General features: G+C 42.9%; 3 protein-coding genes across 22 annotated transcripts in view; 2 read left to right on the top strand and 1 right to left on the bottom strand.

Moving 5' to 3' along the window:
- The window catches only part of ptprk (protein tyrosine phosphatase receptor type K), a 142,491-nt gene extending 128,208 nt beyond the window's left edge, over nucleotides 1–14,283 (top strand). For 11 of the 19 annotated variants that reach the window (XM_057352089.1, XM_057352095.1, XM_057352097.1 and 8 more), the window contains 8 exons: nucleotides 1,569–1,704; nucleotides 1,782–1,931; nucleotides 2,007–2,180; nucleotides 5,502–5,633; nucleotides 5,889–6,014; nucleotides 6,122–6,285; nucleotides 12,762–12,897; nucleotides 13,245–14,283. In XM_057352089.1, coding sequence (XP_057208072.1) covers nucleotides 1,569–1,704; nucleotides 1,782–1,931; nucleotides 2,007–2,180; nucleotides 5,502–5,633; nucleotides 5,889–6,014; nucleotides 6,122–6,285; nucleotides 12,762–12,897; nucleotides 13,245–13,298 — 1,072 coding nt within the window. In that variant the 3' untranslated portion in view covers nucleotides 13,299–14,283. Of the gene's footprint in view, nucleotides 1–1,568; nucleotides 1,705–1,781; nucleotides 1,932–2,006; nucleotides 2,181–5,204; nucleotides 5,223–5,501; nucleotides 5,634–5,888; nucleotides 6,015–6,121; nucleotides 6,286–12,761; nucleotides 12,898–13,244 lie in introns of all 19 variants that reach the window. The other 8 variants (XM_057352086.1, XM_057352087.1, XM_057352094.1 and 5 more) reach the window with 1 other exon arrangement.
- Nucleotides 14,284–14,518: 235 nt separating this feature from the next.
- themis (thymocyte selection associated) lies at nucleotides 14,519–22,420 on the top strand. The gene is made up of 6 exons (XM_057352109.1): nucleotides 14,519–14,771; nucleotides 15,876–16,013; nucleotides 16,460–16,921; nucleotides 20,386–21,455; nucleotides 22,066–22,162; nucleotides 22,280–22,420. The coding sequence occupies exons 1-6, from the start codon at nucleotides 14,681–14,683 to the stop codon at nucleotides 22,414–22,416; spliced, it is 1,995 nt and encodes a 664-aa protein (XP_057208092.1). The 5' UTR covers nucleotides 14,519–14,680; the 3' UTR covers nucleotides 22,417–22,420.
- A 642-nt stretch (nucleotides 22,421–23,062) lies between these two features.
- On the bottom strand, nucleotides 23,063–25,550 carry mmachc (metabolism of cobalamin associated C). 2 transcript variants are annotated; one of them, XM_057352115.1, is made up of 4 exons: nucleotides 25,437–25,550; nucleotides 24,948–25,145; nucleotides 24,722–24,874; nucleotides 23,063–24,428 (listed from the first exon to the last, which is right to left on the bottom strand). In XM_057352115.1, the coding sequence occupies exons 1-4, from the start codon at nucleotides 25,524–25,526 to the stop codon at nucleotides 24,078–24,080; spliced, it is 792 nt and encodes a 263-aa protein (XP_057208098.1). In that variant the 5' UTR covers nucleotides 25,527–25,550; the 3' UTR covers nucleotides 23,063–24,077. The 2 variants fall into 2 exon arrangements, with proteins under 2 accessions (XP_057208098.1, XP_057208099.1); XM_057352116.1 differs by having other exon boundaries at nucleotides 24,070–24,428; nucleotides 24,948–25,022; nucleotides 25,437–25,544.
- Nucleotides 25,551–26,522: the final 972 nt, after the last annotated feature.

Below are 26,522 nucleotides of genomic sequence, written 5' to 3' on the forward strand. Positions count from 1 at the left end.
CGGCCCTAACACACGCGGTTTCTGCCCATCTTATATTAATCTTGAGTACCTATAGAGTAGTATTGCATACTTCGTATCTGCGAAGAGTATTTAGTTTGATCACATTTATAAAAGACAGATACAGCTGTAGGATTATTTCCGAAAGCATACGGTGCGTGCGGGGGGAGGGGTAGGCTGAACTAAAGCACGTGCGCACCCTTTGCCAACAAAACACAAACAACCGCATGCGGTTCATGTCCGCCATCTTTTAGCTCTGGGACGGCTCCATATATCAGTTTCAAACCATCTCCAAATCCAGCGTTATATCCAGCGTTTATATAACATTCATCACCCAAATGCAGTGAACAAACAAACACCTGAACTTCTCTCTCTCTCTCTCTCTCTCTCTCTCTCCTGCACACAAGTGAAAATGACGTCTGCGCATACATGCTCCTTCTCCTGCTCTCCTTGCTGCCGCGTGGGCGTGTCGCGTGCTTTTCCGGGAGAATTGTCCAATAAGGGGCTAAGAAAAATTGTTACGAAACAGTTTTATGTGTTCGAAAAAACTTTCTGAAACCTGTCCGATTGCTGGGGGAGTGTATCGAGCACAGAAATACTACGTTTATTGACAAGTTGACCATGTTAAGCCTGAGAAGACAGCACGTTTAACATTGTAAAGAAGTCAGAATGCATGACACACCGTGGCAGCACCCCTTTAAAAGAATCCACATTAAAAGATTAACAAGAAAACAAGAATAACCAAAAAGATTAAAAGCAAAACAACAATCTATAAGAAAACAAAACAATGAACTATAAGCAAGTCTAAAAACGTGTGTTTTAAGAGAAGCTTTAAAAGCACTAGAGATGTAGCTCTCTGATTTCATAAGGAAGAAAGTTCCAGAGTTTAGCAGCAAAGGCCCGATCACCTATCGAGCGTGAGCGCAGGGAACAGTCAGAAGGCCAGACCCTCGCTGTGGAAACTTAGAGTTCAGAGAAGTGGTGAGGTGCCAAACCATGTTAAATGTAAGCATAAGAACTTTATAATCTATACCAAACCTGACAGAGAGCCAACGTAGGGACTCCAAAATAGGAGCGACGTGCTCTCTAGTTCTTGTCCTTGTCAGGATTCTCACAGCAGAATATGGAACGTGTTGCAATGCATTGAACCCCCTGCGAGCAAAGCATTGCAACAATCGATGCGGGAAAAAACGAGAGTGTTGATCAGTTTTTCAGTTGGGCGCGCGGTCTTGCAATATTTCTACGATGAAGGAATGCCGTTTTGACAGTGTTCTGTATATGTGGGGGTCAAATGTTAAATGAGCGTCAAATACAGCACCCAAGTTCATCAATTTAGTTTGGAACTCCAACACAGAGCCATCTATATCGAGTTTAGTCAAACATTTATCATCAGGTTGGTTTATTTGGCTTGAAATCACACTTTTTTTCATTCTCATAAGAAAGGAAAGTTAAGGGAATGTCTCCTCCATCTGGATTCTGTTTGTAAGTATAGATGTCTCTTCTGCCTGAGGACTTGTGAATTATAATCATGATGTGATGAAAGACTGTCATGTGACTGGTGTTTCTGGCAGTGCGGGAGCTGGCCGGACGGGATGTTACATCGTCATTGACATCATGTTGGACATGGCAGAGAGAGAGGGCGTCGTGGACATTTACAACTGCGTTAAAGCTCTGCGCTCCAGACGAATCAACATGGTTCAGACTGAGGTGCGTGTCCACCGTCACTCCTCTCACGTCACCTGTGTAGTTTATGATGATGACCAAAGTTTTCTTCTGCGTTTCAGGAGCAGTACATTTTCATCCACGACGCCATCCTGGAGGCATGTTTGTGCGGCGAGACGGCCATCCCCGTGTGCGAGTTCAAAGCGACGTACTACGACATGATCCGCATCGACACTCAGAGTAACTCCTCACACCTCAAAGATGAATTTCAGGTAAAACACGAGGCGGCGCTTGAGAGAACTCTCCTCCTGACGTCTCAGTTCTTTAACAACATGTTTCCTGCACAGACGCTGAACTCTGTGACCCCACAGCCTCAACCTGAAGACTGCAGCATCGCTCTTCTTCCTCGCAATCACGACAAGAACCGCTTCATGGACAACCTCCCCCCCGACCGCTGCCTGCCGTTCCTCATCACCATCGACGGAGAGAGCAGCAACTACATCAACGCAGCTCTGATGGATGTGAGTTGTTCTGTAAACTCTCTCTCGGTTCGACACGCGCTCTGTTCCACAACCAAGAGATCGGTAACGCGTACAAAAACAATCCCAGAATGCATTGCCACAGGCTCACTCAAAAATGGCAGATGTTGATCAGTTTTGTTGAGTGTTTGTAGAGTCATTGGTTTCAGATGCTGTCTGTCTACATTTCATTGGCTGTTGGAACAGAGCTACAGAAAGCTAGAGACAAATCCAGCTGGCCAGTCCTTTCATGGACAGATGTTAGACAGAGACACTTTTACGTCATCATGTGTTGAATAGATATACACAATTCATGAATTCTTCTGAATGGCTGCATGTGGTGCTAAATTTCTTTCCTTCTTTGGCTTCTCAAAAATAAGTCCAAAGTATTTGTAGTGTTGTTATTATTATTATTATTAGGTCAGTGTGACTGTGAATCTGGTGCTATGTAAACTGTGGATTTTCTCATATATATTATACCATTTCACTCAAAAGTGAAAATTCTCTTCTTATTTCTCAACTTCACGTTGTTCCAAACACTGAGATGCTCATCATACGGCTTTGTTTGTTGAGGTTTTATTTCCAAGTAGCCTGATGTTTTCTTATGTCACTTAGTTTTGTGTGAGGAACAGACTTTATTCCTCCTGCTGAAGATGAGAAGGTGATGATCTGTACTGAATGTCCTCACAGCAGATCATTTCACATTTCTGTGTGTGTGTGTGTGTGTGTGTGTGTGTGCGCGCGTGTGTGTGTGTGTGTGTGTGTGTGTTCATGTTTGTATATCCCGGTGGGGACCTAAACCTGAATACACACCAACACATGGGGACTCGTGTCACCGTGGGGACCAAAATTGAGGTCCCAGGGCAAAAAGCTTATAAATTGTACAGAACAATATTTTTTACAAATCTAAAAATGCAAAAAGTGTTCTATGATCTTTAGGTTTAGGGATAGGGTTAGGGATAGGGGATAGAATATACAGTTTGTACAGTATAAAAACATTACGCCTATGGACTGTCCCCACAGGGATAGTCAACCAAAGCCTGTGTGTGTGTGTGTGTGTGTGTGTGTGTGTGTGTGTGTGTGTGCGTGCGTGCGTGCGTGCGCGTGTGTGTGCGTGCGTGTGCGTGTGTGTGTGTTTGTGTGTGTGCGCATGTGTTTGTGTGTTGGTAAGAGAGTCTGCGTGTGTGTGTGTGCGTGTGTTTGTGTGTGTAAAGAGAGTGATCATGCGTGTGTGTTTGTGTGTGTGCGCAGGCATGTGTGTGTGGTGAAGAGGGGGTCGCCTGTGAAGTGTGGTGTTGTGTTGTGTGTTGTTGAAAGAGGAGAGTCATGCTGTGTGTAGTGTGTGTTGTCGCTGTCGCGTTGATTGTGTGTTCGGTGAAAGAGGAGAGTCATGCGGGTTGTGTTGTATGTGCGGTGCCATGTGTGATGGGTATAAGTAGAGGATGCATGCGGTGTGTGTATGTGTGTGTGTGCGCATGTGTTTGTGTGTTGGTGAAAGAGGAGAGTCATGCGGTTTGTGTGTGCGTCGTGTGTTGTGTGTGTTGGTGAAAGAGGAGGAGTCATGCGGTGTGTGGTGTGGTTGTGCGCTGTGTGTTGTGTGTTGGTGAAGAGAGGTCATGGTGATCGAGTACGTCTGTGTGATGTGTGGATCCAAGTGCGTGTGTGTGTGTTGAGTGTGTTGGTGAAAAGAAGGGAGTCATGGGGTTCGTGTGCAGTGTGCTGTTGTGATTGTCCGGTAGAAAGTAGGAGAGTCATGCGTGGAGTGTTGTGTGTGTATGACCATCGCTGTGTGCCGTGCGTGATGCTTGTGTTGTGAAACGAGGGAGAGTCATTAGATCTGTGTGTGTTATGTGTGTGCGGCATTGTGTTTGTGCTTGTGTGGTGAAGAGAGGAGATGCATGCGTGGTGTTGTGTGTGTATGTGTGCGCATGTGTTTGTGTGTGGTGAAAGCAGGAGATCATATGCGTGTGGATGTTGTCGTGGTGCGCGTGTGCGTGTGTTGTGTGTTGGTGTGAAGAGAGAGTCATGCGACCAGTGTTCGTATGTGTACAAGTGTGGTGCCTGTTGTGTGCACTGTGGTGTTGTCTGGTATGCGTGGATGAAAGAGGAGAGTCATGCGTGTGTGTATGTGTGTGTGTGCGCATGTGTTTGTGTGTTGGTGAAAGAGGAGAGTCATGCGTGTGTATGTGTGTGCGCGTGTGTTTGTGTGTTGGTGAAAGAGGAGGATCATGCGTGTGTGTATGTGTGTGTGTGCGCATGTGTTTGTGTGTTGGTGAAAGAGGAGAGTCATGCGTGTGTATGTGTGTGCGCGTGTGTTTGTGTGTTGGTGAAAGAGGAGGATCATGCGTGTGTGTGTGTATGTGTGTGTGTGCGCATGTGTTTGTGTGTTGGTGAAAGAGGAGAGTCATGCGTGTGTGTGATTGTGAGTAAAGTGTGTGCGTCAGAATGTGTGTGCTGTGTTTGTGTGTTGGTGAAAGAGGAGAGTCATGCGTGTGTATGTGTGTGCGCGTGTGTTTGTGTGTTGGTGAAAGAGGAGGATCATGCGTGTGTGTATGTGTGTGTGTGCGCATGTGTTTGTGTGTTGGTGAAAGAGGAGAGTCATGCGTGTGTATGTGTGTGCGCGTGTGTTTGTGTGTTGGTGAAAGAGGAGGATCATGCGTGTGTGTGTGTATGTGTGTGTGTGCGCATGTGTTTGTGTGTTGGTGAAAGAGGAGAGTCATGCGTGTTTGGAACGGTGTTGGTGAGTAAATGAGGACATAGTTTTCAGTAGGTCAGTGCAGTGCAGTTTGTGTAGTGTAGCTTCTCATTCATTCATCTCCTAGAGGTCTTGAGTTTATCATGTACTGAATATAATGAAAATACTGTTTCTCCTTGTGATCATATGGTTTGAATGACACTCTATGACTCTGGGAGATGATCAGGGATATAAGAGATAGAATCAGTATTGCTATCAGTTGTGATTTTTGAGGGTCATTTTAAATTGCTTTCTCGTGCACTTCACAAACTCTTGGACTTTTTTTAACCAAGCCGTCAGAAGAATACCAGGTAATTTCTGATTCAGTTCTGCCTCTGTTAGACTGGATTTGTCTTGTGGCTTCAGTGGTATCAGCTCTTCTCTATACTGGGTCTGCTCAAGCATGCCAACATAACTGAATGCATTCTGTCACATAGCTACATCACACACACTCTTCTCATTCTTGGTGGCTGTGGTCTTTGCATGATCAAACACACGCCGATCATCCTGAGCGAGATTTTTCTTTTGGTTGTGTTAACTGTGTGACGGAACAGTGTGTTGTGAAGTACATGATGTTGTGTGTTGTGCAGAGCTACAGGCAGCCCGCCGCCTTCATTGTGACCCAGCATCCGTTACCCAACACTGTCAAAGACTTCTGGAGACTGGTGTATGACTACGGCTGCACTTCCCTCGTCATGCTGAACGAGATCGACCTGACTCAGGTGAGATATACATGACACAGCTCATCCATGTACTTGTACACACGATAATGTGTGACTGGTGTGTTCAGGTGTCCATGTGTGACTGGTGTGTTCAGGTGTCCATGTGTTCAGGTGTGTTCAGGTGTCAATGTGTTCAGGTGTGTTCAGGTGTCAATGTGTCTCTGGTGTGTTCAGGTGTCAATGTGTGACTGGTGTGTTCAGGTGTCAATGTGTGACTGGTGTGTTCAGGTGTCAGTGTGTCTCTGGTGTGTTCAGGGTTGTCCTCAGTACTGGCCAGAGGAGGGAATGTTGAGATACGGTCCTGTTCAGGTGGATTGTATATCCTGTTCGATGGACTGTGATGTCATCAGTCGTCTTTTCAGGATCTGTAATTTGACCAGGGTGAGTTTTTTCATCTCTTATGAATTGAGATTCTGTGTGGGTAAATGGGGTAATTTTGTGCCTCGCGTCAAATATCAGAATACTTACATGTTGTTTTTTGTCCGAAGCCACAGGAAGGTTATCTGATGGTCCGTCAGTTCCAGTACCTGGGGTGGGCGGGGCATAGGGAAGTCCCCGCCTCCAAGCGCTCGTTCCTTAAACTTATTCTGCAGGTGGATAAATGGCAGGAGGAATGCGAGGAAGGAGATGGAAGGACCATCATACACTGCCTGTGAGTCTCCACGTGTTACTCATAACTCACATCACATCTGTCACACCAATACACTGTCACGAGAACTCAACAGCACATCTGTCTTCACCTGTGTGTCTTCACCTGTCTCTCTTCACCTGTGTGTCTTCACCTGTGTGTCTTCACCTGCGTGTCTTCACCTGTGTCTCTTCACCTGTCTCTCTTCACCTGTGTCTTCACCTGTCTCTCTTCACCTGTGTCTTCACCTGTGTCTCTTCACCTGTGTCTTCACCTGTGTCTCTTCACCTGTCTCTCTTCACCTGTGTCTTCACCTGTGTCTCTTCACCTGTGTGTCTTCACCTGTGTGTCTTCACCTGTCTCTCTTCACCTGTGTCTTCACCTGTCTCTCTTCACCTGTGTGTCTTCACCTGTCTCTCTTCACCTGTGTCTTCACCTGTCTCTCTTCACCTGTGTGTCTTCACCTGTCTCTCTTCACCTGTGTCTTCACCTTTCTCTCTTCACCTGTCTCTCTTCACCTGTGTATCTTCACCTGTGTCTCTTCACCTTTCTCTCTTCACCTGCGTCTCTTCATCTGTGTGTCTTCACCTGTCTCTCTTCACCTGTCTCTCTTCACCTGTGTGTCTTCACCTGTCTCTCTTCACCTGTCTCTCTTCAACTGTCTCTCTTCACCTGTGTATCTTTTTCCTGTGTCTCTTCACCTGTCTCTCTTCACCTGTGTGTCTTCACCTGTCTCTCTTCACCTGTCTCTCTTCAACTGTCTCTCTTCACCTGNCCTGTGTGTCTTCACCTGTCTCTCTTCACCTGTGTCTTCACCTTTCTCTCTTCACCTGTCTCTCTTCACCTGTGTATCTTCACCTGTGTCTCTTCACCTTTCTCTCTTCACCTGCGTCTCTTCATCTGTGTGTCTTCACCTGTCTCTCTTCACCTGTGTCTTCACCTTTCTCTCTTCACCTGTCTCTCTTCACCTGTGTATCTTCACCTGTGTCTCTTCACCTTTCTCTCTTCACCTGCGTCTCTTCATCTGTGTGTCTTCACCTGTCTCTCTTCACCTGTCTCTCTTCACCTGTGTGTCTTCACCTGTCTCTCTTCACCTGTCTCTCTTCAACTGTCTCTCTTCACCTGTGTATCTTTTTCCTGTGTCTCTTCACCTGTCTCTCTTCACCTGTGTGTCTTCACCTGTCTCTCTTCACCTGTCTCTCTTCAACTGTCTCTCTTCACCTGCGTCTCTTCATCTGTCTCTCTTCACCTGTCTCTCTTCAACTGTCTCTCTTCACCTGCGTCTCTTCATCTGTCTCTCTTCACCTGTCTCTCTTCACCTGTGTATCTTTACCTGTGTGTCTTCACCTGTGTGTCTTCACCTGTGTCTCTTCACCTGTGTCTCTTCACCTGTTTCTCTTCAACTGTCTCTCTTCACCTGTTTCTCTTCAACTGTCTCTCTTCACCTGTATCTCTTCACCTGTGTGTCTTCACCTGCATCTCTTCACCTGTGTGCCTTCACCTGTCTCTCTTCACCTGTGTGTCTTCACCTGTGTCTCTTCACTTGTGTGTCTTCACCTGTGTCTCTTCACCTAAGTCTCTTCACCTGCGTCTCTTCCCCTGTCTCTCTTCACCTGCGTCTTTTCCCCTGTCTCTCTTCACCTGTGTCTCTTCACCTACGTCTCTTCACCTGCGTCTCTTCCCCTGTCTCTCTTCACCTGCGTCTTTTCCCCTGTCTCTCTTCGCCTGTGTCTCTTTACCTGTGTGTTGCTGCTGCAGTTGATGTTGTTGCTATTGTAGAACATTTGTTATTGTTGTCATGTATAACTCTGTTATAACAATGTTTGGAATGTAGTCATTTTTTAATGATAATGGTAAAGATTCAGAGGGTGAGAAAATCAGAATAAGTCTGTTTTTCCAGTGTTGTGGACTCATAAAATGAGCACTTTCAACAAGTTGGAATGATTTATTAGGGTCTTCATGAAATGTCTGGAACATATTTTGCTTAAAAACACTCAATGGTTGTGTAAACAAAATCCTTCTTGCCTCGTTATAAACAGCTATGCTCAAAGCAACCCGTTTTGGTGCATGTCTCTTTAACTGATAATGAGTTACAGCCTACCCCACCCCCCTTCCGTCCGGCGAGTCAACACAACACACGTTGGAAATGGTTTAGCTAAATTATGTTTCCTGAACTCCTCTGTGGTTAGTTTTGTTTTAAATGTCTCAAATCATTCGTCCGGAGACTAAAAAGTCTGTCACAGCAAACAGCGCTCACGTTGTGCGTGTATGCTTGCCTAAAATCCACGGAATGCGCACCTGCAGATCTCAGTGGAATTACGTGGATTTTAGCGCTTGTCATTGACAAGTTATAACGTTACACACACAACGTGAGAGCAAGTTTGCTGTGACAGATTTTTCAGCCTAAGCACGAATGATTTGAGACGTTTAAAACAAAACTAACCCTAGTGTTTGTCCCTGTTCATTAGCAAAACAAACAGCTTGCCGCAGCTAATCATATTAACGCACATAATGTATTAACATTCATACAGCTAAACTCCAAGTGTCCATCTGCACTTATATACAGTAAGTTTAACACTGGCTTTGAATGTTCTATTTAGCCCGTCACTGACTTAGCTTCCTTCGCTATCATATGCTATCGTTATCCTCCTATATATACGGTACATGTACGTCAATTCAGACTGTTGATAAATATTACTTACATCGGCAGCTTTGTCTCATTCAGTCTGTCTCGACCCCTCTTGAGGAACAACTTTGAAGCTAATCCTGCTTGTACTGTCCCAGGTTGAAAACGCACTCCGGCTTGAAGTGATTCGCGCAAAAAAGCAGGTTTTTACTTCTGGCTTCTGAGGGATTTCCACTAAAAATAAAATAAATCCACTCCTGTCTCTTCCAAGGTTTGGACTCTGTGCAGCGACTACATTGCACGTTGTCCACGAACTTTAGCCATGGCGTCACGTTCACCGCTGTCGCTTGTGAAAACAACAATGGCGGAGCGCGGTGGGTGGAACTGTTTAGATTAAGGGGTGGTAACATTATAATAAGAGCCTCCCTCTACTTCACATCAGGAGTGAAATCTGAACGGCTGGATTTCTCACATGCTTGCAGGGAAAGGCACAGCAAAACAAACTTACTGGGTTCTTATTTTTCACGTTTTCTGGGTTGCTAGATGCACCGGGGACCCGATTATAGCACTTAAACACAGAAACAATGTGACTTTCATACAATGGGTCCTTTAAACAAGCGCACCGCTTCATTGAGCGGTATGTATCCTGGAAGTGCGCAAAACTACTAAAGGTGTCGGAACGAAGGATCGTCCTGGATGTGGTTGTCTGGTGAAAGGTCACTATGGTCACTAAAGGTCACTATGTGGATTCAGCTATCCACTGTCATGGCTCTGCTTCATTTAGTCATGTTTTTCTTGGTAGCAGAGCCATGGCAAAGCCTTTGGTTATGTGTGGAGAGAAACATATTATTGTCCTTTTGACAATAATATACGTTCTCTCCAGTGTCTCGTCATTGGCCGCCCCTCTCGTTTCCTTGTTATCTTTCCCTGAGTGTTTTATTACCTACACCTGCCCTGTGTCATTATCCCTCGTTTGTCTTCCCTTTAAATACCCTCTTGTTTCTTTGTCTTGTGCTCGTGGTTTGTACTGTACTTCGTTTCATGTGGTGGTTGTGCCTTGTCTGTGTACGCCAGTGTTTTGTCTTTGGAATTACCTTTGTGTCCGTTCAAGTTTGTGAGTGTGTTCCTGTTCTGTTAGTTTATATACTTTGCCCTATTTAAGACGTTGTGTCGTGTTCTGTTTAGTTTGTTTTTCCCCACCGAGGGAAGTGTTTTGTTCCGGTTTGCATTTTAGTTCGTTCTTGTATTGGCACCCCCTCGTGGGTTTTTGTTTTGTGTTTTTTGTAAGAATAAAGATCTTGTTTAACCCCTTCACCACCGTCTGCCTGCATTTGGGTTCATTCCTGCTTTTCGTGACAGAATCCACAAGCCACCCCAGAACCCAGCAGGCAGCAGTATGAACACTGGACGGTCCCACCTAGCTCGCCTCCTCTGCGGACTTCGCCAGGGAAGCGAGAGTGTGGACGAGTATGTGGAGAGGTTCCTGGATATCGCCGAGAATGGCGTCTTTGGGGAGGAGGAGCTGGCGGTGCTGTTCAACTCCGGTCTCAGGAATCCACTCTCAAGGGCGGAGATGAGGGCGTTGAAGCCGTTGGACTTCGATGCCGTGTGGCTGTCCGCCGTAGAGCGGTCGGAGTCCACGGTCTCAACAAGTGCCCGCTACCCATCTCCGTTGGTCACGATCCCTGAGGGTGGTTCCCTGCAGATCTGGGTTGTGGGCATCGCCACGCCATCCCCCTCACTCTCGGCAGCCTCTCCACCGTCCACCAGCCTCTTGGGCAAGCGGGGGAGGCGAGCGTCCTGGGGATCCACCTCCGAGGAGTCCCAGCCGGAGCCAGCCGTGCCTTATACTTCCTTCCATCACCCGACCACCAGCCGGGTGGCTCGGCGGAAGAAGAAGAGGCAGCGGCGGGCAGCGTTGACTCCAAACCAGCCGGTGCAGCCGACGTCCAGTCCGGTGCAGCCGGTTTCCAGTCCGGTGCAGCAGGTATCCAGTCCGGTGCAGCCGGCGTCCAGTCCGGTGCAGCCAGCGTCCAGTCCGGTGTCTAGTCTTGTGTCCAGCCCGGTGTCCAGTCTTGTGTCCAGCCCGGTGTCCAGTCTTGTGTCCAGCCCTGTGTCCAGTCCGGTGCAGCCGGTATCCGGTCCGGTGCAGCCGGAATCCGGTCCGGAGCCAGCCGGTGATCCAGCCGGCGTCTCAGCCGGTGATCCAGCCGGCGTCCCAGCCGGTGATCCAGCCGGCGTCCCAGCCGGCAATCCAGCGGGCGATTCAGCCGGCGTCAAGCCATGTCCAGCCAGCCTTCCAGCCGTGTCCAGCCGGCCTTCCAGCCGGCGTCAAGCCGGCCTTCCAGCCGGCGTCAAGCCCTGTCAAGCCGGCCTTCCAGCCGGCGTCAAGCCCTGTCCAGCCGGCCTTCCAGCCGGCGTCAAGCCCTGTCCAGCCGGCCTTCCAGCTGGTCCCCAGTCCGGCAGCCAAGCCGGCCCCTGGGAAACTCCCAGGGTCAAAGACTGTCCCCCCCAGGACTTGCCCTAAGTCCCCCAGGACTCCGCGCCCTCGAGCTCAGCCGGGGACTAAGACTGTTCCCCCTTCTCCCCACCCCCATGGACTGCCCCCTGTGAGCCCCTGTTTGGTCCCACCCCCCTCTCCCATGTTTGTTATTTTTACTGTCCCACCCAAGTCCCATTATTGTTTTGTCTTGTCTGCCCCTGATTCTGTTTTCCATGTTTTGTCTGTTCTTGTCTTTGTCTCAGTCTTCCTTGTCTCGTCTGTCTACCCCTTGGTGAGCACCTGGAGGTGCTCATTAAAGGGGGGGCTTCTGTCATGGCTCTGCTTCATTTAGTCATGTTTTTCTTGGTCCTGTAGCAGAGCCATGGCAAAGCCTTTGGTTATGTGTGGAGAGAAACATATTATTGTCCTTTTGACAATAATATACGTTCTCTCCAGTGTCTCGTCATTGGCCGCCCCTCTCGTTTCCTTGTTATCTTTCCCTGAGTGTTTTATTACCTACACCTGCCCTGTGTCATTATCCCTCGTTTGTCTTCCCTTTAAATACCCTCTTGTTTCTTTGTCTTGTGCTCGTGGATTGTACTGTACTTCGTTTCATGTGGTGGTTGTGCCTTGTCTGTGTACGCCAGTGTTTTGTCTTTGGAATTACCTTCGTGTCCGTTCAAGTTTGTGAGTGTGTTCCTGTTCTGTTAGTTTATATACTTTGCCCTATTTAAGACGTTGTGTCGTGTTCTGTTTAGTTTTTTTTTCCCCACCGAGGGAAGTGTTTTGTTCCGGTTTGCATTTTAGTTCGTTCTTGTATTGACACCCCCTCGTGGGTTTTTGTTTTGTGTTTTTTGTAAGAATAAAGATCTTGTTTAACCCCCTCACCACCGTCTGCCTGCATTTGGGTTCATTCCTGCTTTTCGTGACATCCACATTCCCCTGCATAACTTGTATATAACAGTATAATTTGTATATACTGTAGCACATCTGTACATCCAATATACTACCTATTGTCCTTTTGTCTAATATTGTCCTTTCTGTCAAATGTGTATTGTCCCTCACATATTTATTTTTTACGTTTTGTTACCTGTGCCTTGTCACTTTTTTAACCTGTATGTGTACTGGAAGCTTCTGTCACTAAGACAAATTCCTTGTGTGTCCAAGCACACTTGGCAATAAAGCTCTTTCTGATTCTGACGTGGGTTATTCTATTCATGGCTAAATTATTCTTCATTATTTTACTAATAGTTAGATTTGGACAGGACAAAAGGACCACTGAAACAAAACTGAAAAAAGGGCCAAAAGGGCAGGTGTTCAAGCACCCTCTGCACCCGCGCCTGCTCTCTTGATCTGTCTCTCCCTCACATGTCTCTCTTCACGTGTGTGCAGGAATGGAGGAGGCCGCAGCGGGATGTTTTGTGCCGTCAGTATCGTGTGTGAAATGATCAAGCGTCAGAATGTGGTGGATGTTTTTCATGCTGTCAAGAGTCTGCGGAACAGCAAACCCAACATGGTGGACAGTCCGGTATTTAACCTTCACATGATTGATTATTCATACCTCTGATCTTTATCATCAGCTCAGTCATAGTGTTTAACCTCATGACTTTATATCGTGTTATCTTTAGTCAAGTCATTATTATTCATCAAGCACATTTGAAAGCAAGTTTAGTTAATACCTTTAAATAAAGATATATTGACAGAGGGAGAGAGAGATGTTTTGTAGGTTGTTGTGGTTTTTTAGAGCTTCGCCACATCCTTTGCTCAGTTTACACCTGCACTCACATTGAAGCGTCATCATGTGTGTTTCTGTAACGCTTTCTACATCACATTCACAGAATTCATCTGGATTGAAAGTGTGATTTCATTTTATAGGAGCAGTATCGTTTCTGTTACGACGTTGCCCTGGAGTTCATCGAGACCTCATAATGAAGATCTGTGATGGATCATCTCTGTTTCTCATCGGGATGCCGCACGCTCACATCTTCAAAGTTCAACATCTATGTGCCGTATAAATGTCTCCGTTTGTGATTTCACCATGTCGAGGTTCACGAGATTGAAGTGCTGGCCGTCTGGTCGCGTTATTTTTCAAAGACACTGTTGTTGTTATTGTTGTTGTTTTTTTGCTGAGTTTATTTTGTGCAGCCACGTAAAACAGTACAGGCCGAGCTGTTTGCATGCTGAACTCTTCTTTGTTTTCTATCACACACGTTAATAAAGAAATGAGTACTTGTGTAGATATTTTGAAAGGGAATTTCACCTTCATCCGTCGATGAAATGTAGGTGTATGTATAACTCTAATGGCTGGCTTATTATGTCTTTATTGTTTTTGTTGTGTAGCAGGTGATGACCATAAGCCAAAGACTTGTGTAAATATGTGTATATGAATGAAGCGCATTGTTTGTATTTATTGTTTTATTGCATTTTTGAAAGCTTAAAACAATCATGATCGTTTTTCATTTATCCTAAATTTACATTTATATGTATCGGACTGATTGAAGTAGTGTTATTTTTAGTTGTATTTAAATTGTTTTTTTATTGAACTCTTTTTTTATGTGGTTTGTTTTACGTATTAATTGCAAAGTTTTCTTTACTGAAGAGGAACTCTGAATGAAAAGACAAGAGCTCTATTTTTTTCTGATGTTTTCACATTTGTATTGTGCTGGAAATGAAACAAACAATGAAGTGTATGCATTAAAATATATACAGTATTAGACTCTAGTGTATTTAGGATCAAAGCCAATTTAAAAAGAAAGTCACAGCCGATGTTGTTGCTGAACGGACATTTTATAGAAAGAGAAGAAGATCCATCATGTGAATTAAGTTCTGTATTTTCGTCTGTAGTTGTTGGCTTTATGGCTGTAATACAATGTCAAATATTCAAAATACTTTGAATAAAAAATGTGTTACAGAATGTTTACTGATATGTTTTGTTGGTATAAACGTGTTTCCGATTTTTAACGTTTTATGTAAATATGAGTGCGTTATTTGTAATTGTTTTTTTTAGTTTGTTATAGTGTTAATAGTTAGATTGTGGTGCCAGTGTTTGATTTGACTTCATGATATTTTGTCTGGTGGAGGATGTGGGATTTGTGTAAATTTGCAGAATCGGCGGAGCGTTGTCGCATTGTGTTGTGGTCTGAGAGTTGTGCTTGGCTTCCGTTTCTTCTCTACACAATGCTTCATAGTTCATACTTCACAATTCTCAGTTAAACGGCATTTACCTTCAGGAGTCTCACTTTAATCCTTCAGCTTGATGGACTCATAGAGTCCACACTCAGTTGTTTGTGTCTGTTAGAAGAAAACAGAAAATGGCTTTGACGCTGCATGAATTCACACAATGTGTGAATCTGAAAACATTACCACGGGTTCTCCAGATTCAGTCAGGAATCTACTGTCAAGGTAACAAACTGTACCTCCATCTAACAAATAACAACTCCCTTATGAAAATTAACCATGGTTTTTTTTGTGGTACAAGTGTAGTAACCATGGTTTTTTGGTCCATTGATTACTCAGGGCAAAACCATGGTTTTACTACAGTAACCATCGTTTACTATGGTTTTTATAAAAAACATGGTTTTCAAAACCATGGGTATTTTGTGATAACCATTGTTTTACTACAGTAACCATGTTTTTTTGGTTTTAACTGTAGTAAAACCATGGTTTTTACATTTTAACTGTAGTAAAACGATGGTAAATTTTCGTAAGGGCTGTGATCACACAAAACTTCATTCTAGATCGTGTCCATCTGTAAATGTACTTTTCTTCTTAGAAACATGCGGGTGAGAAATGTGTGCTAAAATCTAACACTGCTTTGTTTTTTATTATTTAAAAAATTGTTATGAATTTAATCCAGCAGGTTACATGCATTTTTCTAACGAAAATTCATGTAAAATTAATGATAACAAGTGTTCAACTTGAAATGAATTTTTATTACATTTATTTCTGTAGCACATTAAAACAATCTTGTTTAATGAAAGTGCTGCACAAAAGATAATACAGACACATTTACAATAGGTTAAAAGCACAAAATGAGAAGTTTTTAACATCCTTTAAAAGTCTTAATTGATAAATATGTCACAGATGTGTGTTTAACATTTGAAATAGATCAAGAAAGAAGAAAAAAGACTGCGCTAACAATGTTACAATGTAAACCATTAGACAAAGTTAGTTTTCTAACCACATGCTTTCAGGGAGAAATGTTTTAAGAATCCTTTAGTAACTGTAATGTATTATAAATATATTATAACTGTAGTATTATAAATGACTGCAATGTTAATGAAATCTGCTAAAAATACAATAAAACCATCAGAGGAATTCTAATGGCTTCCATTACAATGTCTGTGTTCTTCCAGTAATTTTATTGGTTCCCATTTTCCAGAATCCAACAGTACAATTCCAGTTATAGCTATTAAATCCAGTAGAATTTCTCAGATTGTTTCAGAGGGGTATAAACAGAAAATATTGCTTTGTGTTCAGGCTGTTGTGTTGTGTTTTGTGTTTCAGGCTGTGTGTATGAGATGTTTGGAAGAGAATGTTCTCTGTCGACAGGAGATCTGCTGAAAATCATTGATATCACAGTGTCAGGATTCACTGCTGTCAGTTCCAGTAACACACACATCGATCTTCCACTCGACTATCCCGGTACTGAGATAAACAATCTCTCATTTCAATGCGGAAAGAGACTGTGTGTGTGTGTGTGTGTGTGTGTGTGTGTGTGTGTGCGTGCGTGCAAGCACAGGAACCCTTAAAAAGAAACAATTGCATAGTTCCACCGTTAAAGTCTTACTGATAAACTCTTTGGGGCGGTTTCCCGCACAGGGATTAGCTGAAGACGGGACTGTGCCTTGGTTAAATTAGGATATTTAAGTTGTTTTTAAAACACACTTTACAACAAACATTACTGGTGGGCATCTTGAGAGAAAACAATCACACTGATATATTTTAAGATATGACTCGATTGAGACACCTCTAACATTTAAGTTTAAACCCTGTCCGGCAAACCACCCCTTTATGATCATGTGTTCAACATGATTTATGTTTTCATCATTTGTGGTGTTTCAGCGGTGTTCTTGTACTCTGTGTGACAGGTCTGTTTAAACTGATAGCCGACATTGAGCCGTACAAAGGCGTCGAAGAAATCGTGGAGTCGGTGAAGATAAGTTTTCACAGGTTGGGTCAGCCTGCGTTCATCACCCGCTCAGACATACAGCTCCCGAATGGACACGTTAGAGAGAGAGAAGCCTTTAAAGTCACAGACGTCAACATTCGACCTGATGGAGGTCATGTGAACTGTGAGCTTTTTCACAGAGAACCAAAGTCGTGCTTCAGTCTGGCTTTCTGTCAGCAGGGTCCCTTCATGGAGTGTGAAGACGATCAGTTTTACACGCTGAAGGAGATCGCAGACTGGAAGATCTCTAAAGGCCGGACGAGATCTGTTGTTCAGGTCAAAGATCTGCCTAAGAAAGACTTTTTATTTTCCCATTTGTTGGAGAACGTGTGTGGAGAGTTGATCTTGACTCCTGTCTATGAGCTGAAAGCCGTTACAAGACGTAAGTGGAACCGGCGCCTCGTTTCTGTTGTTACCAACATGATCATAATAATACAAATATCCATCCAGTTACAAACGTACAACAAGCAAAATTATAATGACTAAAAGTTTTTTTTTTGTTACTTTTTAGTCTGTTGGCATTTTTTCTTGCGTGAAGCATAAATGAAAGCATTAGAAAAGCTAGAAAACTCATACTTGATTTAAACAACATTCTCTGAAAACATCTAGAACAGGGGTCGGCAACCTTTTTGAAGTGCTGTGCCATTTATTTTTTTCATGGCAACCACTGTGCCATTTTAACATCAACGTTTAGTATTACATGTAATTGTACCACAATATTATTATTTTTAGATTGACACTATTCGTATACTTATACTATATGGCTATATAACACAAAACAGAAATATAAAAATTTTGAATAGACTATCATCTTTATTTTTCAATAAAACAAAATTGCACAGATTTCTTTAAAAATTGAAACTGTTTATACAAAACATTTTGCTCCTTTGAAAGGAAGACAGCAAGAGTATAAAACACAAATAGTATTGGAATCCAGTTCTAATGCTGCTTTTTCACGTGTGTTATAGTTACCATCTTTATTTTTAAAAACACGTATTTGCACATATTTCTTTAATAACTGAAACTGTTACATATGTATATAAAACATTTTTATAGAACAAAAAGCAGAGCAGCAAGAGTTTGGAAAACAAATAGTACTGGAATCACGTTTTAATGCTGCTTTTCAGTGTTAAGCCAAGGAATACCAGCATGGCCCAGTGTAGGCTAATGCAAGATTAAACAGATGTACAGTTCTTATAAATACCAGTTAGTGTGAGCCCTGGTCCTGTTTTCCTTTGCTGAGCTCTGTTATCTTGGGAGCGTAGTGCGTCACCTTAAGTTTCACGCATGCTTCGGAATGATCAACAGTCAAGCGATTGCGAGAGGGACAGAGCACATTGTTCATGTGTGAAAATATTTGCTCGCAGAGGTATGTCGATCCGAAAACCGTCAGCAAACCCAAAGCAACTCTTTTGAGACAGCAGAATTTTTCTGGCAATGATGCCCAGCATGTAAAAATGCAAGATCCCTGATTGTTCACTGCTGTGGTTTCCAACTCCTTGCGGAGTTCTGCAAATTTTGTCACCCAGAGTGCTGAACTCTTGAGCTCAATTAGCTGCATTTCCATGTCCTGTGTATCCATCCACTCTATCAGAGATGCATCGAATTCGTGTCCATCGAAGCTCGCAGGCTTAATCAAAAAAGGGAACATTGGTCCATATTTCCGAAAGTCCCCAAAACGTGTTGTGAACTCCAATTCGAGTTCGGACATGTATTTGGATATCTCACTCGTGTTAACGCTGCACTGCGCGGACAGCTCCCGTACATGTTTGAAATATCGGAATGTGGAGGTAGCGATATCCCTTGAGAAAACTGCCAGCTTGTCAATAAACGCAGCCCATGTTTCGAACATGTTCAAAATGGTGTGTTCTGCACCTTGGAGTCGGAGATTTAGCTCGTTCAAGTGGCCTGTGATATCAGTGAGAAACATGACTTTCAAAACCCACGTCTCATCTTCGAGTTCAGTGTAGACTTGGTCTTTTTCAGCTAGGAAGGCTTTAATACTGTCAAAGCAGCCAACAAATCTCTCCAGAACTTTACCACAGCTTAACCATCTAACCGCCGAGTGGAGAGGGATATCTTTGTACGTGCAGTCCATTTCCTCGAGAAGGGACTGGAACTGTCGGTGTGTGAGGGAAGATCGCTTAACTATGAAATTAACGATCTTTACAACCGTAGCCATAACGCTATTAAGATCTGAATTTGACATTTTTGCACACAGGTTCTCTTGGTGTATTATGCAGTGTAATTTCATAATGGGGTGACCCACTTTTTCCTCAATTAATTTGACAGCTCCTTTCTGTTTGCCAACCATGGCAGGGGCTCCATCTGTTGTAATTGCAAAAATTCTTCCGATGTCAACCCCTCGCTCCTCAAAGTGCTCAAAAAATGCCTTGGCAATGTCTTCCCCTTTTGTTGTGTCAGTCATTGATTTTAGGCAACAGAGTTCCTCTCTTACATTCGAATCACAATATTTTGCCATGATTGCCAAACGTGGTATGTCATTTATGTCCACACTCTCATCCAGCGCAACACTAAACACCATTGCATCCTTCAGCCCAGCTGTTTGCTGCTCATTGACACTTTCTGCCATTTCTTCTATGCGTCTCTGAACAGTTCTGGCTGACATGGGAATATCTTTGATTCTCGATATAATAGTCTCTTTGTTAGGTAACCCATCAAACAAGACCTCTGCGCTAGAGAGGAAAGCATCCTTAATGTACTCCCCGTCAGTGAATGGCTTTCCGTGTTTCGCAATGCAATGAGCAAGTCGGTAACTTGCTTCAGAAGCATTATTTTTCAATCTAGTAAAAACACGAAGACTGCCGGTTTGTTTCTCATAACTGGAGACAGCGTGTCTGATGGACTCTGCCTTATCTGCCTGATCTTTGAAGGATTTTTCGTGTTTTGTTTCAAAATGGCGCTTAACGCTGGAAGTACGGCACACAACATTTTCTAAACATAAAGTGCATACGGCACAATCTTTTTGAAAAACAAAACCGAATTCTTCTCTCCAAGAGGGCTGAAATGACAGTTTTTGCCTTCTTTTGCGTAGTAGCCATTTGTGAACCTCGTCTGAAGTCCAGCACCACAGTGAGCGCAAACTACACAATCGATGACACGTGACCTCTAAAGCACAGACAACTTTATGTAAAAGATGTTGATTACGATTACAGATTAACGGGCAATTTGTCATGCGAATACGACCAGGCGTTCAATATTTTTTTAAACTTCACAAACACTAGTTTTGTATTAAATACATCATTTATCTAAATGTGCTTGGCGTGCCATTGATTTTCCCTCGGCGTGCCAATAGTGGCACGCGTGCCTTAGGTTGCCGACCCCTGATCTATAAAGTGTCAGAAGAAGAAAGTCATCATGAGGATCATGAAGTTGATTGATATTACGTCTCTGTACTCAACTCATATTATACCATGGTCTGTTTGAATACTCGATTCTGATTGGCTGGAAGGTGTGCATTAAAACCGACAAAAATGACCATCGTTTGATCAAAAATGGCACTGGTAAACATCAATAACAGCTTTAACTTGTTTTAAGCTTGGCAAATGGTATAAGCGGGATAATCCATGGCCAGCTGTGCATTAAAGGATTTGAATTCACTTTGCGGAGGCAACCACCTCCACGAATGCACAAGTAGCCATGGATTATCCCTTACTTACGTCACGTGTCGTGGCTAGAAATGCCAATTGAAATGAACGCTATTATTTCTGAAACAACATTGTGTGAGCTGCTTCATTTGTCCATAAAGAGTTGATTTCACTGGGACATTTGATGCTTGCGTCTCGTGAATAAGGCCTGTGTCCTCTGTTTTATTTCATCCCACAGTTAGCCAGAAGGTTTTGCTTATCCCGTCCAATTTGGACGTGGAGGTGATGGATGTTACAGGGCAGTTCGACTGTGATTCTTTTGAGCAGCATTTCTCTCTGAAGGACGTCTATAAGAGTCCTCCTGAGTTGTTCCCGGTCGTGGCTGAGCTGTCATGTCTGAGTTCATTCAAACTCTCACCCGAGTTGAACTCTCTGGTTCATTCCGATCAGGTGATCATTCATCATTCTTACTGTCCCAAACGAATCTTGGCCTCAGAAATGTGTAGCGAATCTCCCAGACGCTTTCTCATTCCGGAGTCCTACAACGGACGCTTGAAACGCAGGCCACGGAGGTTCCCCACCGCCTATGACCTGGAGCGTGCTCGGAGTGAGACGGAGGAGATACGCGTCGTGGCCACCAGAGAGTTCGAGTCCGAATGCGACCGGCTCGCTTCCGTTCACGACGGAGATCAGTTTGTAGTGACCAAAGGAAAACGAGGTGAGATTTCACACGACGGGACCGAGAAGGCTGCAGACGCTTTTGAATGTCTGAAGATCGGAGAGAAGAGTCAAGAGCTAGAGGTGAAGGAGTCTGTGCACCTCCCCATGTGTTTGGAAGGTGGATTTGTTGAGCTTGTTAGCGACAAGCGTCAGTACACCATTGCAGAGATATGCCGATGGTTCCCGCTGCCCTTTAATGTCAATGTGTCCATGCGTGACCTCTCTCTGAAGGTGGACGTTCTGGCCGGAGTGCCCGGTCTGTGCATCGAGGAGGAGATCTCTGACCCCTGCCTCCTCGTGTCCACCTTCGACCTCTCCGAGATGATGGAGGTGCCGGTAAACCGTACGGACTTAACCCTTAAAATCAAACAGCCGTGGACTGGCGAGAGTCTGGCACGCAATGGGATTTCAGCCGTAGAGGAGATCTCAGAGGACTGTTACTTTACCCTGAGGAGGTACGCTGTTGCTACGGTGACACCCCCTCCAAGACCTCCGAAAAAGTCCAAGAATCCTCCTCCGCGGCCTCCCAGGATCCTCTCATCCAGATCTGAGCAAACGCATGCCAAGGACTCCAGCTGCTCTCCAAAGGTAAATCATTTTTCCACTGCATTCATTTATGGCCAAAATGTTCTCTTTTGCACAATTATAGGAATGAAATCCTGATTAAAGTATCCAAAAGAAATGAACTGTTATGTTTTAGCATCTCCAAAGTAGTTACCCTTTTCCAAGAACACACACAAACTGACAGCATGACAAGACACATGAAAACTGTCATCCAAATGTAGATTATCACATAATAAAAAAAATCTTTTCCTAAATACATGTAGAAATATGTGTTGCTTAAAAGTGAATCTGACCTTGTTTTCTTTGAAGTATTTGAGGTGCGAAATAAATAAAAAAGCTCTTCGGGGTCAGAAAGCTCTCGAATTTCATCACAACTTTTCATTTTAATTTGTGCTCTAAAGCTGTTTGAAGTTCTTATGGTCGAGTAATTCATTACAGAGTTTTCGTTTCATTGAACTGTCTCATTCATAATAGTTTGATATAATTGTGCCAAAAGAAAAATGTTATTTAATAAAAGTGGATGCTGTTTAAAAACCATCCGTGAAAGTGAAGCTGCATGATAAAATGACATTTCTCTAAATTCACTGAAGATGATCATCAGCTCTCATTTAAATACTTTTCTCTTGTGTTGCAGAATTTTCACATTGAACCTTTTAAGCGAGAAGAAGAAAGCAGTGACTCCAGACATGATAAAAACACTCTCATCAGTCCTAAAGTCTCCCTAGAGAAAGGTAAGAAACCCTCATTTCTCATTTACTCTTGTGTTCTAGGTTTTAATGTACAGTTGGTAAGCAAGAAACAAGTGTCCTCACTTAAACCACAGTTATTGTGTGTGTTTGATTCCTCAGCTCTTGCTAAGGGTGGAAGTCTGGACAACATATCCACTAAAAGAAATGAAGACGAGGATGACGTGCACGATTATGAATACATAGACGAAGATCAGCTGGACAACATCAGGAAGACGAAACCCAGTAACACAATATAAATACACTGTCGAGATACACAATACAAAGAGTTCACTTGAGATAACAAGACTGTTTTAACTCAACAGAAATCACACAAACATGTACATGGAAGACCAATTATTTATTTTCTGGATATTAGTATGGTTTAATATTATAATATAATCATGTAAAAGCCGCAGTTCTGCAAGACATGAAGCTTTTGAGAAATGCTCGATGCAATGGGATTCATACAGAAACAGATCATTGTTTATTCATATGTATATACAGTATGGTGTTTTTTCCTGTGGTTTAAAGTGTATTGTGAGTCGTATGTCAGCATAGAATACGTCATAATGATTTATTTCTTAAATACAATGATTTCTTTTTACCTTCCACTAAAACTCACTTGGATGCCACGTGTGAATGTTTTCAGGTGAATATGAGACCTCCACACTTGTTCTGGAGAAGTGACATTAAAACCAGCATTTTAGCTTGTTACCTGAGGTTACGTTTATCTTTCAACTAAAGCACTACAGGATTGGTTTTACAATGCCCTCTTTATAAAGTCATAGACAGAAAAGCATGCATAAAACTTTAAATCACACAGAGGTTTCATATTTCTTAGTTCAGTCAGTGTATTCTGACAGGTTTACATCAAATAAATGGACCAGACAGAATAATCATATATAATTATCTATTTCATTTCATTATTTATTTCTAAAGCACATTTAAAAACAACCAGGGTTGGCCAAAGTGCTGTACAGATCAGGAAGCTCAAATAAAAAAGAAAATCCTTAACAATCTATAAGATAACACATTACAATAATTATGATACAATATCTATCCTACGATAGTACACAGAATCTGCCCCACCACACTGTTTTTTTTATTCAAACACGTATCATTTCACTTCAGAAGACGTTTAAGACCCTCTGGAATCGTAAGGATTAGTTTTATGATGGATATATGTGCTTTGTGGAACTTAACTGGGGCACTCACCAATGCCATTACCAAGCTAGAGAAAGAGCCTGAACAGCTTTCAAAATGACTCGCATTGTGTCCGGCTGAAGAAAGTCATACACACCTGGGATGGATGGATGGCATGAGGGCAAGTTAATTATGGATTTTTTTCATATTTGTCTGCACTTATTATTGTTAGTGTTGCTTTTGTAATTTGACTTTGCCCATTGAATTATTTTGGCGGTAAGGGTTTTTACGTGGGAAAGCTTTAACTTAATTGTATAAAAGATTTGTTAAAGATTGAGAAAAGCTGATGAATACATTTATTTAAAAAATCATTTTTGGATGAACTATTCCTTTAATCTAAAGCCCTGTCTGTGAAATCAGGCGTACAATATTACAAACCAGTAAAAAAAAATACAAGTCTGTAATGCTATAATGACATTAATACAATGTTGTATAGCACAAATATCACACAAGCATTACTTCTGTAGCTTGTCCACAAACCTTTAATCTGAATGCTTTGTTTTTTTAACGTTGTCTGTTGTGTTGTTATTCAAGAGTCGAACTATAACATAAATGATATAAATAAGCCACAATAATATTTTGTGTTTTAGTGTCATCATCAACAACACTCAAGGCATCCTCTGAAGACATTAAATCTTTTCCTGTCCATGAGTCTCTTGTGTGTCACTCAGAATTACTCCGAGTACAGATGAGGAAAGAGGAACGATGAAGGTATTCATAAGGGTCTGCTCAGCTCTGTTTGTTTGTTTGCGGAGTCAGTGTCACTCTCCGCCATGAAGCCCCAGTGTCTCAGCAGCGCCCCCCGCTGTGCTGGAGGAGTTATGAAGTACTCTTTCTGTCGAGGTGAATAACGTTCCTCTGCAGGTATGATGTCTCTGTAACTCCAGTCCTGCCAGCGGAAGTTAAATCTCTCTAGCAGCTCGATTCTGTCCTCCTGTCTGCTCACACAGTCTACGGGATCTTTCTGCTGAACTTCATCTCCCAGCAGCACATCTTTAAAGATCAGCAGAGCTCGTATAGCGAACCAGCCGCCCAGCCTGGGGTGAACACACACTCCAAACATCTTCTGTATAAAACAAACAAGAGACAGAACATGAGACCTTCAAATTAAAACGTTGGTTTTTATTTGCAAAAAAATAAAACGGGACAAACTGGTCAAAATAACAAAAAAGATGCCATGTGTGCAGATCTTGAAAACAAGTTCACAATACTAATGTAATGGACATGTATTTTAGTTTTAGATTGAATATGAACATATGATGGAATACGCTTGATTTCATACATCCTGGTTTCACATTGTTGTCCCTTACACAGCACTGCTCCGTAAATATAAACAGATTTAGTGTGTCTTTCACTTACTTTGTCAAGCCATGGAGGATTGTGGATGTCTGATTTCTGGTAGTAGAACGCTGCTCCGGACACATGTGCAGCTGTTTGGGCAAGAAACTTGGGTCTCCTACTGGGCAGCAGCTCATAATCATACATCACATCCACACACTGATGTGGACAACACTGAATAAAAGAGGAGGCATAGAACAACTAAGATTTATGTCAAGAAAAATATGAAGTCATGTATGTGACTTACCAGAGAGACACAGGAGGAGATCGTCTGAGTGACACACTCGTCTATCGGGTCTCTGGTCCCTTCACAGCCGTGACTCTGTAGGAAAGGCAGGAAAACTTTCTCAAACATGGACGGTGTGCTAAGGATCAGTGCTGCCAGACCGTCAGCTGCATATGAAAGATGATGGACTTCAGATGTCAATGCATTGTACCGTCCAACCTGTAACAAACGTCATCAAATATTCATGACAATTCGGTTAATGGTAGCAGAAGTGCCGTTGAACAGGTGCACCTCGCCAACAAAGTAAATGTGGTCTAAACATGATTGTTTTTTCTTACTAGTAAATGTTTCGGTGGTTTTTGACCATTTATGAATAATGTATAGATACATTAGCGGCCAAGAAAGATTTTCTTCTCATTTACAGGATTACAAACTCTCGTCTTTTAGCTGTAACATTCGACCATTAACGTGTTAAATAAACAGCGTGCTTTATTTGTTTAAGAACATTACCTTGAAAGGATAGATTTCACAACCTTTAGCTTTTAAACACTCGCTCAAATGTCTTATAACCTCCGGCGCGCCTTCAGCGTGAGCCGCCATCTTTCATCTTCTTCTTCATCGTCGTCAACACAGCGGATCAGAGACGAACAGAAGATCATAGCGACACCTGCTGCTAAACAACACACGTTACACTCTTAATTTAAGGGCTTCTGTATTTTGGTTATTACATATAGCATTTTTTTTAATCGTTCTTTGGTTGCATAATCTGTTTATACAAAAAGAACACGTAAGTATATTTGTACAAACCTTTTTATGCAGAAAAGCTTTATAATTACCATTGATTTATCTTTAGAGCCCGGCTCACAACATACAAACAAACAAAAATTAAGAGAGAAATTTGCCTTTAATCGGCATTAATCTGCATTACGACCATTTTATTACAGTGTTTGTTGAATTTAACAAAAAGAGTGACTTAAAGCGATATTTCAGAGGCAAAACCATCCTGACTGAATATGGTTTTCTTCTTGAAGAATAATGCAGTTGGAGTTATAATACCACGCATCATTTTCTTCCAAGCGGTACAATGAGAGTGAATGGGGGGCGATTTTTTGAAGCTCCAAAAAGTTCATCCATCGATCAAAGAACTGCTCGACACGGCTCCGTGGTCTTAAAAAAGGTCTTCTGAAGCCAATCCATGCGTTTGTTTAAGAGAAATATCCATATTGAGAGCGCTATGTCTAGCTTCCGTTATCCCTCGGCTGCGGCTTGTTTTTCCGGCAAATGACGGTGACGAAAGCTCCTGCACAGAGGAGATGGAATCCTATTAGAACAAAACGAAAAATGCAGCATTTGTCACCGGAACTTACGTCACGTCTGCGTCATTTGCCGGAAAAACAAGCCTCAGGTTCAGACGCAACGACTACGCTGAATCCCTTCCACGTAAGACTATCGTGAAGCTTACTGAATTTCTGTATAAAATGGCATGCACTGGCAAACTGTATCAAATCATGCCATGAGAACAACAAAAAACAGCTCGGGCTCATCTGCCAATGTTAAAAAATCGACACACTGACTGGGTTATGAGGTATCGTTATC

Source organism: Triplophysa rosa, linkage group LG15, assembly GCF_024868665.1.
Source record: "Triplophysa rosa linkage group LG15, Trosa_1v2, whole genome shotgun sequence".
Classification (NCBI taxonomy): Eukaryota; Metazoa; Chordata; class Actinopteri; order Cypriniformes; family Nemacheilidae; genus Triplophysa; species Triplophysa rosa.

Coding starts and splice junctions, on each gene's coding strand:
- mmachc (XM_057352115.1), bottom strand. CDS start 25,526: ATGGCGGCTCACGCTGAAGGCGCGCCGGAGGTTATAAGACATTTGAGC. Junction 25,146..25,436: donor GTGAAATCTATCCTTTCAAG/GTAATGTTCTTA, acceptor CGTTTGTTACAG/GTTGGACGGTACAATGCATT. Junction 24,429..24,721: donor ATCCTCCATGGCTTGACAAA/GTAAGTGAAAGA, acceptor TGTTTTATACAG/AAGATGTTTGGAGTGTGTGT.
- themis (XM_057352109.1), top strand. CDS start 14,681: ATGGCTTTGACGCTGCATGAATTCACACAATGTGTGAATCTGAAAACA. Junction 16,014..16,459: donor TCTTCCACTCGACTATCCCG/GTACTGAGATAA, acceptor TCTGTGTGACAG/GTCTGTTTAAACTGATAGCC. Junction 16,922..20,385: donor GCTGAAAGCCGTTACAAGAC/GTAAGTGGAACC, acceptor TTCATCCCACAG/TTAGCCAGAAGGTTTTGCTT.